Genomic DNA, 16,847 nt, shown 5'->3' with positions numbered 1-16,847 from the left:
ATATTGAGGATAATGGGAGCCAAGTTTCTTACTGCCTGAGAAGGTATTTACAAACCATGGTAGAGAAGAAGTGTAGAAATAAGGTATTGAGTTGGAAATTGAGGCATATATACACACAGGTGGACATAAAAATAGTTATGGATGGATGGATGTGTGTCCACCAAGAGGCTTAGAACCAATGACACCCCAATGGCAATGAGCATATCAAGTGCCCAGATCTTGGCTCCTAAATACCGTATTCCATTAGTCCTTTACTAATTAGTCCTTTACTAATGGAATATGGTATTTAGGAGAAATACGCAAGATGATCCTAGACATGTTGTTCTAGAAAATAAGGAAATGCTCAATGAATGGCGGGGGACATTAAAAACAAAGACTTAAAAAAAAAAAAAAAAACAAAAAAAAAAACAGAGAGCTTACCAGGACTCCTCATGTACATATCAGGGACAATTTGGGCATCAAAATAAATGATCCTCATAGTTTATAACCCAGCGAATGAAATATAAATTAATTAGTCCCCACTGATATATAAATAAAGGAATAAATAAATGGGGGAGAAAGGACAGCTCTTACAGAAGGCCCATTAATAAATGCAGAAAAAATAATGGAATGAGAAAATCATCAATTGGCAACCATCTTACTGGTAGCTGCTAAAAGCAGGATGGAGATCTGATGAAGAACAGAGTAAGAGTAAAACTTCAGAATATCTCCCACAAAATACTGATCAATTCTACTAAAGAGAAAAATGGTGAGGTTAAGGTAGAGAAAGCTGGCAGATATTGACATGACCAGGTGGATCAAGATTAACATCACCAGGGGTGGGAATCATGTGCCTCTAGATGTGACACACCAAGAGAATTAACAATTTAAGACCTCAATTTGCTCATGAGAAATATCAGAGCAATCCAAGTAAGGTCTAGACTCTTTCAAACTGGTATAAACACAAAGAGAGAAAAATAATAAGTGTTCAGGACTGAAGGAATCTGAGAGAATGACAACTCAACACTACACATATACTTGGATAAGATTCCAGACCAGGCCGGGCGCAGTGGCTCACACCTGTAATCCCAGCACTTTGGGAGGCTGAGGCGGGTGGATCATGAGGTCAGGAGATTGAGACCATCCTGGCTAACATGGTGAAACTCCGTCTCTACTAAAACTACAAAAAATTAACCAGGCATGGTGGTGGGCGCCTTTAGTCCCAGCTACTTGGGAGGCTGAGGCAGGAGAACGGCGTGAACATGGGAGGCGGAGCTTGCAGTGAGTGGAGATGGCACGCCACTGCACTCCAGCCTGGGTGACAGAGTGAGACTTTGTCTCCAAAAAAAAAAAAAAAACATTATAGACTAGACAGGAAATACAGACGTTGGGATGGCTGGCAAAATTTCAGCAGCACCTGTGAATTATGTGGTAGGATTGTACCAGAGCTAATTTCCTGATCTAGAAGGCTGTATGCTTGCTACGTAGGAGAGTGGTTTTGTTTTGGGAAGATATGTAATGGAACATTAAAGGATAATGGGCTGTTACATCAGCTGGGTATGCAGCTGATTCTCAAAGGAAAACCAACATAACGGGTCTCTAGAGAGAGAGGAAAAGGGAGTGAGCATGAGAGCAAACATGATAAAATGTTAATAGCTACGGAATCTAGGTGAACAGGATACAGAATTCTTGGTACTGTTGTGCCAACTTTTCTATAAATCTGAATTCATTTCATATATAACATCCTTTTTTTTTTAATTTTATTTTTTTGAGATGAGAGTATCACTCTGTCGGCCAGGCTGCAGTGCAAAGGCGCAATCTTGGCTCAAGCAACTCTCCTGCCTCAGCCTCCCGAGTAGCTGGGATTACAGGTGTGTGCCACCACGCCTAATTTTTATATTTTTAGTAGAGACAGGGTTTCCTCATGTTGGCCATGCTGGTCTGAACTCCGACATCATGCGATCCACCCGCCTTGGCCTCCCAAATTGCTGGATTAGAGGGGTGAGCCACTGCGCCCAGCCTGTAACATCTTTAAAAGAACTTACCAGCTTAAATTCACATGGGATCTGTATGGCACGGTTGCCTAATTTTTTTAGCCTAAATCTTGACTAAAAATGGGATGGAAGATGAGTAAGTAGATTTTGAATCCAATATTCTGAACACATATCACAAGTGCAGAGAAGAGAAAGAAATCCTCCCAAAGAAGTTAAAAGACCTAAACAAAGGAGAAGACACAAAAAAACTTACCTCATACATTTTTCTAGAACTTCTCTTACAAACTTTGGTTTGGGACTTTCAGGATCTTGACTAAGACAATCTGACCTAAGGAGGAAATGTAGTTTTATCAATTCTTATGTATCATCTGCACTTACACTCATTTGTACTATAATTATCTGTGAACTTATAACAACTTACAAGTTTTAAGTTACAATTGCACTTGGAACTATTTGTACTTAACTACAAATAGTTTCCAAGAAATTAAATATTTCAGTCACTTTTATGTTACAGTTTTAAAAATTAGTAGTTTTTTGACTACAGAAAAGTAGGATAAAACACACCATCACTTACCAATCTTCCCAGCTCCAACGGAACTGGAAGTTACTCAGATGATGAGAAAACCAATTGATAAACCTATGTAGAGAAGGGGTGGTGGGGAGAGAAAAAGGAAGAATGGCTGGGATTTAGAACAGAAACTTATATAAGCCTTCAAACAGATAAAACCCGATTTTACAGAGTTAATGAAAAGCATATTCCCCTACATGCAGCTGTATCTTCTGCAAACTGTCTTTATCCTTTTTAGGTGAATGACAGATAAAATTCTAGTATCTGTTTTGTGTGGGCACCTAACGTGTTTATTATTTAATTCTCACAACTTCCAAGGTACGTATTATTTTCCTCATATAAACGATGATGAAACTGAAGAAAAAAAAAAGATGAAATTGTAGGCCAGGTACAGTGGCTCATGCCTGTAATCCCAGCTACCAAGGATGGAGGCTAAGGCAAGCGGATTGCTTTGAGCCCACAAGTTCAAGGTTATAATGAGTTATGCTCATCCCACTGCACTCCAGCCTGGGTGACTGACAGAGCAAGCCCCTATCTCAAATAAAAAAAAGAAATTGCAGATAGAACATTTTATAAATGGCAGAGCCAAAGTATAGTCTTTGATACTTGACTAGAGAATGAAATTAAAGAAAACCATAGCATGGACATCAAAAAACGTAATGTTACATTAAACAAGTATGAGTCTGGTTATTGTTCAAAGGTTATTTTGGGAGGCAAAAAAAAAAACTAAACATGGAAATTCTTAAAAATGTCTTTATCAAATTCCTTTATGAAGTACAGGAAGTAAAAGCTGCTAACTCAGCTCAGCAGTAAAGCAATTACTGTACCTGTCTACACAGGTAGTGTTCATTGTGTCCAAACGCATGTATAGCATTTCAGTTGCCTGTGCAAGCTATGAATTTAGGATAAGGAAAACTATTCTCCACTTCTACCCCAAATAAGTTGTAATAGACAAGAATAGAAATAAAACATTTCAAGTCTTTATAATGATTAATAATGTTGAACATCTTTTCATACAATCGATCTTGTTTTTGATTTTTTTTTACAGCTTTGAAATATCAGTAATGTATAATTAATCTGACCTCTACACACTCGTGAAATCAAGATAATATTTTCATCAGATTCCAAATTTCCCCATGCTCCTCCATACGCACAGGCATACATTGTTTCATTGTGCTTAGCAGAAATTGCATTTTTTTTTTTTTTTTTAACAAACAAGGTTTGTGGCAACCCTGCAACGAGCAAGTCTACTGGCACCATTTTTCCAATGGCATATGCTTGCTTCATGTCTGTGTCACATACTGGTAATTCTTACAATAAAGCAAGCTTTTCCATTATTATTAATTGCTGCAATCCCATAATAAAACTTTAAAAAATAAAAAGCTGCTTTCAATGGATGAGCAAAGACAGTGGTTTTTTGAGATGGAATCCACTCCTTGGAACATTGCTGAATGACAACAAAGGATTTAGAATATCATAGAAACCTAGCTAATAAATCAGTGGCAGGGTTTGAGAAGATTAATTCCAACTCTGAAAGTAGTTCTACTGTGGGAAAAATGCTGTATCAAACAGCAAGCATCACATGCTTCAGAGAACTCTTTTGTGAGAGGAAAAGTCAATCTAGGCAACAAATTTCATTGTTGTCCATTTTTGAACTTTCTGACCCAAACAGTGAAGCATGTATCTACATATTTATAGGTACATATGTATTTACAGACATAAAAATACATACATGTAATACACACACACACAACACACTTCAAAAGCCACATTTTTTACCTACAAAATTTAAACCCACAAGCAGAAATATTTAATAATCTTTTAAGACCCGGCCAAAGAGATTAAGTTTAAAAACAAAGGAAAGGATACAACTTGGGGTAGAGAGCCAGGTTGAAGTTTGCACAGTTCAATGAGGAGTGTTGTGTACATCACATCAATGTGAGGGGGTGCTGGAAGTTGAAACAGCTCTGCAAAGATCACCTACAAAAGTATCATGAGTCATAATTCAATCCAACTGCTACCTTTGCACTTCTATTAGAAAGACCTTAACATTCTAAATCTGAGCTCTAACTCCATGGCATTCATAATGAAAATGGAATTACTTTTTTTTTTTTTTTTTTGAGACAGAGTCTCGCTCTGTCACCCAGGCTGGAGTGCAGAGGCACAATTTCAGCTCACTGCAGCCTTGACCTCCTAGGCTCAAGTGATCCTCCCACATCAACCTCCCAAGTAGCTGGGACTACAGGTGCATGCCACCATAGCTAGCTTTTTTTTTTTTCTGTATTTTTAGTGAAGACAGGATTTTGCCATGTTGCCCAGGCTGGTCTCAAACTCCTGAGCTCAAGCTATCAGCCTGCCTTAGCCCCCCAAATTGCTGGAAATATAGGTATAAGCCACTGAGCCTGGTCCATGAATACTTTAATATAAAGAAATAATGCAGTGGGATGGGCACAGTGGCTCACGCCTGTAATACCAGCACCTTGGGAGCCCAAGGCGGGCAGATCACAAGGTCAGGAGTTCAAGACCAGCCTGGCCAATATGGTGAAACCCTGTCTCTACTAAAAATACAAAAATTAGCCGGGCGTGGTGGTGTGCACCTGTAGTCCCAGCTACTCGGGAGGCTGAGGCAGAAGAATCGCTTGAATCCAGGCAGCAGAGGCTGTAGTGAGCCAAGATCACACCACTGCACTCCAGCCTGGGCAACAGAGCAAGACCCCGTCTCAAAAAAAAAAAAAAAAATGCAGTTAACAGTTTGACTCACATGTCAAATGAACACTTTTTTTTGATATACATTTCTATAATGTATTCAACTGTATACTAACATCAACCTTTTGTATGAGTTAATATGAAGTCAAAAGTGTTGCTACTCTATTTCTAAACTGCTTGGCTCTTTAGATTTCTAAGTATAAAAATGATGATTCATCTATACTTGGTATTACAGGAAATAAAACACTAACCAAGTTTATGCTAGTACTGAGAAGCCAGATAAACACAACTAAAGATACGTTATTTATCTAAAATGGTATTTTAAAGTATTTAAGCCACTTATATGTCTGTTAAGTAGACAATGTATTAACAGAGCTAGAGGTAACTTACATTATCCACAACAACGATCCATGAATGAAGACATACTATATAAATAGCTTACAGGCAACTCAAAATTCCATTTGGCTACTGGTTTCAATCTCCTTTTTTCTCTTTCCTAACATGGCTAATAGAGCACCAAAACTAACAGCAATTTCCTCGTTTCTCTGTTAATTTTGAATGCCAGACAAGTAGCAATAAATAAATAAATAAATAAATAAGCCAAGAGTAGATTATACTTTAAAGGCAACAGAAAGATTCTGAAATTCAGAAACACGCTCCACATGGAATGCATACCTCAACTATGTGGTAGTTCAAGGGGATCTTGTTCTTCCCTGGATAGCTCACTAACTGTGCAGCACTATAAAAAGTGTAATTTAAGTTTAATAAGTATACGAAGACACATGAAAAGTCAAATAAGCAGTTTCAAAAGCAATGTGTTTAGATATAAGCAGAGAAAAATCTTCTTTGAAATGTCCTAGATTTCAGTTACTTCATTTAACTATGGCATAAATTATTCTGTCTACCACAAGGAAAATCTTTAATGCATCCAAAATTTCTTGAAAGATCAAAAGGAGTCTAGGTAATAATACTAAGGAAGCATATTCAGATGTACTAACCTAAAGAAGTTTTAATAGAGTAGATCACTCTCAAAATACTATACTCATTTCCACTTTAAAATCTAAACCAAACTTTCCAAAGTTTAAGAAAATTTTATTAAAAAAAAAACCTCCAAAGTTTGGGTGTTTTGAAAACAGAGCAAAACCACTCATATCCAAACCCAAAATAACTTGCCATTCAAGCTCTCCATAGCATATGCTAAATATCCACACCAAAAAGACTGGCATCAAAAGACTGGCATCATAGGCTTATTACTATAAAGCACCTTGAAAAGTACTATATAAAGGTGAAGAGCCTCAAGAAAGTAATGCAAGTGTTTTTAGAAATTGATTTTAGCGAGACAGGGAGTCAGGAGGATAAAATTTTCTTACACTCTCAACATACATTTTGCTCTTACTGAATCATCAAAATTGCTGCTTTCTCTCCCTTCTAAGAGTACTATGGAAAGAATCTTACCAAGTCTTCCTTTCCTTCCAGTGGGACTTAATGATGCAGTGAAGATTCTCTTCTATTACAAATCTTTCCACTGAATGACTCCCTGGCATGACAGGACCCTGGAAAGAAAACCAAATGTGCACACTACAGGCCTAGAACACAGATTTCTTTCACTTATTCAACAAATATTGGAGAGACTATTATGTTACAGGCACTATACTGGGTGGTGGGGATAAAAGTTCTGAAGTGTTAAAGCTCTATATTTCAGTAAATTCCATTGCCATGTTCACTTATATCCCAGAGTATCAGCTGTAGTGTTTCTTCTACTACATCTCATACCTAACCATACAACCACTGCCTACTTTACACACCAATTATTATACGAAACTAAATAACTTTGGATAATACAAGCCTTACAGAGTTTATTTTTTAAACCAAGAGAGTGAATTATTTCCATTAGTAACTATGGAGACAGAAAATTCTATTCAAATACCACATACCCATAAAACATCATGCATGAATTGAAAGATACCCATAATATATCGTCTAAGCTTAAAACATATTCCCTACATGGCATTATTTCATTCTTAAGTATATTCACAGCAAACAGGTTCAAAAAACACAAAATAGACCTTTAATAATGACTTTTGGATGATTTTAATCTTTTTTTTTTTTTTTTTTTTTACAATTTCTAATGTTTTTTAATAAACAACTTGTAAAAGGCCAGAACAAAAACAAAATCCTGTTCGTTTTGAGAGTAACAAGTATTTTATATATTTATACTCTTCTAGCAAGGGATGGACATGCACCTTACAGAGGTGATACCAATTAAATATAAATACAGGAGAAAAAAATTTTGAGGTCCCATTCTAGTTTCCCTTGCGCACACACACACACAAAATATCTGATCACAAACATGAGCAGTCTTAAATGTAAACCGGATTTTCAGTTAAATATATCTAAGTAGATGACTACAAAATTTTGACTAAAGTATTTGGTTACTTATAGAATATAGCAAAGAGGGCAGCTGATAATTTTGTATATGTAACTGACTGACAAATTTTTATTCCGAAATAGATTACATATATACTAAATTCCTACTGGTCATAAGCACTTTACCACAGGATAGAAAAGAGGAGAAAGAAACTCAAATTTGACTTTAGGTGGTAATACTAATTTTTATGGCAATAGTTTTCAACTGGGGGTAATTTTGCCCTCATGGGGACCTATTGCACTCTCTGGAGATATTTTTGGTTGTCAAAACTGAGGCAGGGAGACTGCTATTGGCATTTAGATGGTAGAGGTCAGGGATACCACTGAGCATCTTACAATACACAGGATAGCACCCACAATGAAAATTGTAAGTTTTCTTAATTGTACAATATACAATTTTAATAGTACAATGGCTGCCAGGAAACTTGACTTTGAAATAAAGAATATGTATATTAAAAACGATAAAGTCAGCTTAGACTAATCTTTGGAATTAATTAAAAATACTTTAAATATTTGTTTTCAAATAATCATACAATACGAATAATCACAAGACAGGCTGTGTTGCCTAAAGAAAGAGGGACCATATCTAAAACTAGGTGCTTTTCTTGAGAAATAACCTTATTAAGTATAATTATGGCCAAGTGCAGTGGCTCATGCCTGTAAGCCCAGCACTTTGGGAAAATGAGGTGGGCGAATTGCTTGAGCCCAGGAGTTCGAGACCAGCCAGGGCAACATGGTGAAATCCCAACTATACAAAAAATTTGCCAGGCTAGGTGACACATGCCTGTGGTCCCAGCTACTCAGGAGGCTGAAGTGGGAGGATCACTTGAGCACAGGACGCAGAGGTTGCAGTGAGCTTAGATCTCACCTTTGCCCTCCAGCCTGGGCAACAGAGTGAGACCCCATTTCGAAAAGAAGAAAAAAAAAAGAAAGAAAAATGGCCAGAATGACTGAGCATTCATCATGTGACAGACACTGTTCTTGTTCTATGCATTTTACATGTTAATAATAATTTAATCCTCATAACATGATATATATACTATTATTATCACCTTCAGAAAACGAAAGCACAGGGAGGTAAACTTTCCCAAATTCACACAGCTAGTATTTGGCTAAACCAAGATTAAAACACAACCCAATGTAGCTCTCAAAACCCAAAACCCACACTCTTAGCCTGCAAACTGTGCATGTCTCTCTAATCTATTTACACATGCCAAATGTAATTTCTTGCATAAAGAGGTGGTATCATTCACTGAATTAAAAAGTTAACTTCATTGCTATTGACCTTCTTAGACAAAAAACAACTCAAAATTAAAACACACCACAGGCATAATTCGAGCGGGATTAACCCACAAGCACAATGCAACACAGGTCGTATCTAGGACTTTCAGTCGGTCACCTACCTCGGGATCATCTGTGTAATCAAACATTCTGAAGATGACCCTTGGCATTGGGTACACCGAATCTTCAGTGTGAGGAGGTGGTGTAAAAGGAGGCAGATTGTGCTGCAGTGCTTCACACAGGATGCTGTCAAAGGCAAGATAAGGTCTTAGGATGTGCCGTTCCTGCCAGCGATCCTTTTTCAATTTCTGAATCTGGGCCCACAGGCAATCTAAATACTAAAGACAGATTAATTTTTAATCATTAATATAATTAACATTTTGACTAGACAAAATAAAAATATCACTACCCTTTAAAATACAGGATACAAAAGTAAGCTAACTTGTAAGACGGTACAAAAAAAGGTGCTAAGTATTTTTGTTTTTATTTTACTTATAAAGTCTATCTGTTTGGAACTGTTTGTTTTTACATTTTTCAAATTGAGCATTTACATAAATATACGTCAACTCTGTAATAGCTGGCATCCCAAAGAACAAGGGAATATTTCAATTACATTCTATCATCTATTAAAAATCTACCGTACACCTAGAGCTATGAAAAGGAGCTATGATGAAATGCAGAAACATAGCCAAGGGGTAAAATGGAATGGTCTGAGTATCTTACAGAGATAAGAATCTATTCAAGAGCTGACTGAGCTTGTATCACAAGAGATTGAAATCAATTTACCTCTTCTTGTGGATGTGGTTTATCCGCAGTCCACACCTGTAACATGGGTACATGAGTCTTTTGGCGTCTTCTAAAGATAAAAATGAAAATCTACATTTAGGCTTTTACAAACATGAGATGCTCAGTCACCTTCATAGTTATTAGAATGCAAATTAAAGCAATGAAATAACATTTTACCTACTGGAGCGGCAGATATCAACAGTTTTGATAATGTACTGTGTATCATCAAGACGCAGGTCGAGATTCAGTCTCAAACATCGTTGACAAAGAGGTTAACTGGTATAATCTCTTTGGGAGAGTATAATCTCTTTGAAAGGTAATTTGACTAAATCTATCAAAATTAAAACTGTTTAGAACCTTCAACCCAGTAATGCCATTTCTAAAAATTTGTATCCCCCATAAATATATCTGCACGTGTACACAAAGACATACAAAGATATTCACTGAAACATTGTTTATAATAGCAAAAGATTGAAAATAACCTAAATGTCCACCAACAGGAGACTACAGAAATTATGGTACATTAAAAAGTGAAATACCCTACGACTATTAAAAAGATTTATGAAGTATTTTTATGCAACAAATCCAAGTTATAGTAAGAAAAAGAAAAAAGCCAAGTGAAGAACAGTGTGTATATTGGGCTATCACTTGAATAAAAAAGAGAAAGGATATGTATACACACACAAAAGATTCTTTTTTTTTGAGACAGAGTCTCACTCTGTCGCCCAGGCTGGAGTGCAGTGGCGGCACCATGTCAGCTCGCTGTAAACTCCGTCTCCTGGGTTCAAGCAATTCTCCTACCTCAGCCTCTCGAGCAGCTGGGATTACAGGCACCCTCCACTACGCTTGGCTAATTTTTGTATTTTTAGTAGAGATGGGTTTTCACCATGTTGGACAGGCTGGTCTCGAACTCCTGACCTCAGGTGATCCACCCGCCTCGGCCTCCCAAAGTGCTGGGATTACAGGCATGAGCCACTGCACCCGGCCAAAAGATTCTTATTTTTTAAGCTTCTTTTAACTTTACTTAATAATCAACTAAGTAGCTATTAACGGTTATCCAAAAAAGTACTTAAAAAAGAGAAAGTGAAATTTAACAATAAAATCAATCTGTAAAAACTTAAGGGCCACATAACCATTACCATGTTGCTGGATAGTTAAGCATAAATTTACTAAAAAGACCTATTTATTATCATTGTATCTAACAATCTAAACCAAGCTTTTACATCGGCTTGGGAGAGATGGGTAATGGGAAGACATGTGACTATTTTAATTGAAATGTGTCATATTACTTAAGAAGTACTGCCTGGATGGAAGGTTAAGGACCACTGTTTTAAGAGCTTGATTTAGGATTAATTTACATGAAATAAACACATTGTATGTGCTAGGGCAGTGGTTCTCCACTTGTGAAATGTGTTAATAATACAGATGTCCAAACCTCTCTCTCAAATTGTATAATTTATTAGGTCTGGGGGTTGGGGTCTGAGCATTTTAAGTACCACAGGTAATTCTTATCCACGCTAATATTTGAGGAACTATTGCACTAGGGTGTTTTATGTCTTTTATAAACATATAAAAGCAGCTTAAAAGAAGCTATATTACCAACTGTCCTGTGCACTGGCAAAAGTAAGCAAACCATATCTGACTACTTTGAGGTCTCGGTGAGTTAAAACAGCAGGAGAACAGGATTACCTAGAAAATACCTTCAGGAACTCTACAGCTTATTTTTGAGAAACTCAAATGATATCACTGATATAAGATATCCTTTACCTAAGCAACAAAGAGTACTATGAGCTGTGCCCTTACTTAAGATAGCTTTCAGTGTTGGCAAAGATGCGGTCCATCTCTGCATCTTTCTTTTCGTACAACTCCTTTCCAACCCAGGGCAAAGATGACAGAAATGCATACACATACCAATCTCGCCGCACCTAAAGGATTTTTAAAAAGTTAAGTTTAAAATATGCTTTAATTATATTCATTCATATTTTATTTATTCTTGAATGAAATCCTATGGAAGCTATTTAATAGGACTTAAGACATCTGGTTTATACAGAGCATTTCCAGATATATTAGTTCTAATCTTACTGGACAGCATCATTTAAATCAACATACAGATATTATGAGAACCCACCAGTGTGCCAGTCAACTTAATTTTTAGATAGTAAGAACTTACAGTGTGATAGTCTGCTGTTTTTTCTTTATTGCTAATGGATTATCAGCGAAAGATTTCTGGTACTATATGGAAGTACCAGGATTCAGTAACCCCTCAAGAACCCCTCAAGATTCAGCGTGAGGGGTTCTCTTACCTGAGGCACATCTTCTTCCTGAGTTACGCTTACAAAATTTTCAAACATGGCAACCATTGACGGAGCAGCAATCACATGGCAATTCACAAGATCAGATAAAAAACGGACCTGTTGGGGCAAACAATTTCTGCTATTAAATCTAAATGTTCTTCATAATAACTACAAAACAAGCAATCTTCTACAGCCTAAACTATTGGGCTGAAAAACTATAGCCTAAGGGCTGGATCTAGCCTACTACCTGTTTTTTGCATAGCTAGGAACTAAGAATGGTTTTTACATTTTTAAATGCTTGAAAAAAAAAAAAAAAAAGAGTATTTTATGACACATACAAATTACATGAAATTCTAGTTTCAGTGTCCATAAGTAAACTTTTATTGCAGCAGCCATGCTCGTTCAGTTACATATTGTGTATGGTTGCTTTTGTGCTACCATGGCAGAATTGAGAAGTTGTAACAAAAACTATATAAAGGACAGCAATCTGTGAGTTCATAGGTTTCTATGCTATACTACATCAACAATCCAGATTGTAAAATATTCTAGCTACTTCAACCTATAAGCTTCTTTTCTGTTTGACTGTAATTTTTACTGAATTACAGAAATGGAAATTACAGAACACATTTATTGGGTGTGCTCAGTGTGCTATTGCTAAACACTACTAAAAGTCAACTGTTAAGGGACCCATTCTAGTGGAACAAGCACAATCTCAATACAAATGAGTGACTCCCACACTAAAAGGCAAATTAAGTGTTTTTGGGAACAATGACAAAGGGAGTTGGGGAAAGCATCACAAAGGAGGTAACAATTAGGCTAGGTCATAAAGGATGAGCAACAGTCTCAAGTAGTGAGCAATGAGGGCAGTATAGGCATACAGCTTCAAAAACAAGGTGTGTTTTGGGATCAGCAAGTTATTTTGATATTGCTGGAGAGTGTATGGGAGACAAGAATAGAGAAACACACTGGGGAAACCATAAAGGGTCAGGCTAAAGAGTCTGGACTTTAATCCTATAGCCTGGACTTTAATCCTATAGCCTGATCGGTATCCAAACTTTTTCGATTGTGTACTCAGTAAAAAAGAATTTGATCACATATCTTCAACACATACGTATTTATTTATGATATACACTGGATCACCATTAATCTATGTATTATTAGTAAGGCTTAATTTCATTTCCACTTAAGATAAATAAGAGTTCTCAATATTCACTTTCTGCAACCCAAGGAATCATCTTGTGCACCAGGCTTTTAAGACCACTCACACTGCCATGGGAAGGAACTAAGGGTTTTTTAACCAGTAACCAACATGTGCAGAGCTTAGTTACAGAAAGACCAGTCTGGTGCCACTGTAGAACACAAAGTGAAAAACAGAATCTAGATGCAAAAAGATCAGTTGAGGCTATTAAGAACATCTGGAGGAAGGCATAAACTATGCTAGAGGCCCTGGAGACCAAGAAAGGACAGACTTGAGAGAAATTAGGGAGACAGAATTGACAGGGATTGGGAACACTTATGGTACAAGAAGGCAAAGGGAAGACAAAAATTAAAGTTCAGCTTTATAGATGGGCTATTCAGTACACAGTGGCCACTGTATGAGCTGGGGAAAGGGCAGAAAAAAGGAGGTATGAATGCTACATTAATTTAGGCACTTCCTGGTAAGATATCTGAAGGCTATGCAGCTAGCATCTGGAATACTGGACTGGAGCTCAGGAGAAAGGATGGAGACACAGTTATAGATATGGGGGTGTCATCAAAATAAAGGTGGCCTATGAAGCTATCAAAGTGAATGAGAATGCTTCAGGGGAGCATTTTAAATTATTTGGTTGTAGCTCACCTTTTCTCTCCATCCCAACAGTAAGTCATAACATACCAACAAACAAACAAACTTACCAAATATACGGCTTCATTATAATTGTTTGCTTTCAATGACTCTTTAAGTTGACGAATCATGGCTTCTACAAATTCTCCACCAAAGTTGTAATTCCTGGCATTCAGCAGTCCAACTAATGTTGTATAAATTGTCAACTTCTCAGGTAACAGACGTGCACTGATTTAAGAACCCAGTATAACGAGAAAACCCCAAAACAATAGCGTTAAGTTGCTGAATTTTATATGAATCTTTTTATCATTCCATTAACTTTGGAACAGGATTACTTTTAGCTATGTCTTTAAAAATACTCCAGAAAAAGCATGTCACTGAGAAATGTTACAAACACAGTCCCGTAATTTTTCATTTTAATTCATTAATTAATCCAAGAGTTAAGAAAGTAAATGATTTAATTGTAAAGTTATCTTACTGAAATAAATAAAACTAATGCTACAACAGTTTTTCTTCAAGTGTGTTTAGTGGAACTGAATAGCATTTCCACAGAACATGGTTTCCATGGTAAAATGTCTCAGAAATCCTGGGTGAAACAAGCCTCTTTAATACAGAATCATTAAGGGGGGTGCGGCATTCAGAATTTCTAAACTTAGCTAACCAAATGTCATGGAAGTAGAATTCTACTTTGAGAAACACTATTCTAGTTGCTTAGAAAAGATGCACAATTAAAACGAGTTTCATCTAAGTTCCTACCAGCTTAATTATTGAATTTTTTTAAAACGTAGTCTGATATAGTTAAGATTTGCTTACTCCAAGTATGTTGATTTTGTTAAAGTTATTTGAAAAGTATGGGAAAGGATTACAATAAACCTTTAGAAAAAGCAATTTTTCCTAATTTAGGCAGCCTTTAGAATTAGCTCAAAAAGCAAATAAGAACTCATAATCATTCAGTGGGCAAGAGATTCTCTTTGACTTGTTTTCCTAAAGTATCTAGCAGAACATCAGGGACAATTAAGGTCTTCAAAAAAATACCTGTGTTGATGGTAACTGTACTCCCTGAAACCCTACCAAAACCAAAAATTAAAGAAGAATACTGCGAAGCAATACAAGTTCAGTCTTAAACAAACAAGGTTTCCAACAGTTTAAGTATAAATACCACCCCATTTTAATAAAGGATTTCAGAAGATTTCCTTAGTAGTTTCTTAAAGTTACCTTCACTTGATCTAAACTAAAAGGCTGAGAAGTGATAAACGTCACCTTCATAATTTAAAAACACCTCATGGATATGTTACAATTTTATGTAACTACAAAGATTCCTGTTTATCCAGAGAGTATGCCTATTACTAGTGGCTTCCAAAGCCTCTTCAGTCTTCCAAGAAGAGCTATTACTTGAATTACCAATTCCCAAATTTGTTTGGTACTACTAATTTTAAAATCTAGGTATCATACATTTAAATATACATGCTTAAAAATATGTATTTGAATGAGACAGTACACTCTCTATAAAAAGTCAACTACAATGATTCTAAGGTTCTAAGAAATAACACACAAGGAAAATGCTCAATTTTAGTTTTATCCCTAAGAAAAAGAGTTCATTAAAGGGCCAAAGGTTGGCTCATTTGTACAAACTTCCCCATAGAAGGAAAGCCAAGGACATATAGAACATAAACATATATTTTAAACATTTCCCAAAGCATTTAAGAGTAGATAATACATTATCACCTGGATTCATAAATCTTTTGCATACATACACTGTACAAAGAAGCCTTAAGATCTTGCTCTTGTAGTTAGGAAGATCAGCTTCCAAAACACCAGCCAAGCCTTCGAGGTTGCTCTCCAAAGAGCAGGCACTCTGTAGAGGACATCACATTAAATATCTGTCAAGTACTCAGCAATATAAATTTATTGTTAAAAATTTATTTAAATGTAAATATATATTTTAAAATCAATCATTTTAAAATCATAACCAATCATCTGTCCTTTTGCTATTTTAGTGTACTAAAATAAAAATTTCTACACGATCATTAAAATAGTCTTACACGCATACAGAGCTATAATGGGTTTAGTATAAATCAATTCAGATAGTTATTGTTCTTTAGAAATCCATGAAAAGCCGATGAGTGAAATTTAAAAACTAAGCAGTCTATGATAGCAGAGTAAGCATTAGAAATGTGAGGACACCATGGGCTCCATTTTACCTCTTTTACTAATTCACTCTGTTACTCTGGGCAAATTACCTCAAGTATTCAGGGCTGATTTAGTTCATGTATAAATTAAGGGGCTATACCCTAGGTCCCTTTTAAGGTTCATCTTCTATGAAAATTATTAATTATTAAATTACTAATAATAATTATCTGCATCCCAGGGGCTTCAACATGGATTCAATTTGGGATACAGATGCATGGTAATACCAGCTTTACCAAAATGTAGTTCAAGTTTTCAGCTGCAAAAATTAATCAAAGCAGTCAACCACATTCTTAAACCCATCACAGCCTGTGCCTATTGTGTGACATACCTTTTCTCCTACTTTGCATATTAAAGATTCCAAATGATCTTCAGTTTCATTTGCATCAGAGGTCTTTCTCCTTTTGTGAGGCTGCCCACCTATTTCAGCAACATAAAAAATTAACATTACATGCTAAATCTGCTATCACAAATTTTATTTAACCTTTTTAGGTTATAATCTGTTTTCTACCAGGCCCTATTTTTCTGACAGAGTAGAAGCTCTTCACAGACCCTCCATTTCTCAGACTAAGCTAGATTAACCAACACCTCCCATTCCCAGAGCCACTATATACAATAACTCCAGGAGGCATTATTTATGTTAAATTTTGTGTGAATAGTGCCCATGGAGCTAAGCAATCAGCAGCCCTGTGCATTTCTGTGGAAAAGCTGGAAAGCTGCCAACAACGCGTTAAACACTAGTAGTTAGAATACTCATGTACTGCTACTCTCATTCTTTCAACTTGAGTTGTTTACTGATCCTC

The 16,847-nt window shown here is 36.3% G+C and overlaps 1 protein-coding gene across 1 annotated transcript in view; it reads right to left on the bottom strand.

Moving 5' to 3' along the window:
* Positions 1 to 16,847, bottom strand: part of NCBP1 (nuclear cap binding protein subunit 1, 80kDa) — a 39,426-nt gene that overhangs the window by 15,439 nt on the left and 7,140 nt on the right. Inside the window, exons 2-14 of the mRNA XM_011993744.1 lie at positions 16,376 to 16,464; positions 15,612 to 15,712; positions 13,929 to 14,085; positions 12,045 to 12,152; positions 11,545 to 11,666; positions 9,742 to 9,811; positions 9,078 to 9,293; positions 6,703 to 6,800; positions 5,923 to 5,986; positions 4,411 to 4,521; positions 3,369 to 3,433; positions 2,548 to 2,610; positions 2,227 to 2,301 (exon numbers count right to left, since the gene is read on the bottom strand). Coding sequence (XP_011849134.1) covers positions 2,227 to 2,301; positions 2,548 to 2,610; positions 3,369 to 3,433; positions 4,411 to 4,521; positions 5,923 to 5,986; positions 6,703 to 6,800; positions 9,078 to 9,293; positions 9,742 to 9,811; positions 11,545 to 11,666; positions 12,045 to 12,152; positions 13,929 to 14,085; positions 15,612 to 15,712; positions 16,376 to 16,464 — 1,339 coding nt within the window. The remainder of the gene's footprint in view (positions 1 to 2,226; positions 2,302 to 2,547; positions 2,611 to 3,368; positions 3,434 to 4,410; positions 4,522 to 5,922; positions 5,987 to 6,702; positions 6,801 to 9,077; positions 9,294 to 9,741; positions 9,812 to 11,544; positions 11,667 to 12,044; positions 12,153 to 13,928; positions 14,086 to 15,611; positions 15,713 to 16,375; positions 16,465 to 16,847) is intronic.

This window comes from Mandrillus leucophaeus, unplaced genomic scaffold (genome assembly GCF_000951045.1).
Source record: "Mandrillus leucophaeus isolate KB7577 unplaced genomic scaffold, Mleu.le_1.0 Scaffold433, whole genome shotgun sequence".
Lineage (NCBI taxonomy): Eukaryota > Metazoa > Chordata > Mammalia > Primates > Cercopithecidae > Mandrillus > Mandrillus leucophaeus.
This window is presented reverse-complemented; position numbering and strand designations above follow the sequence as displayed.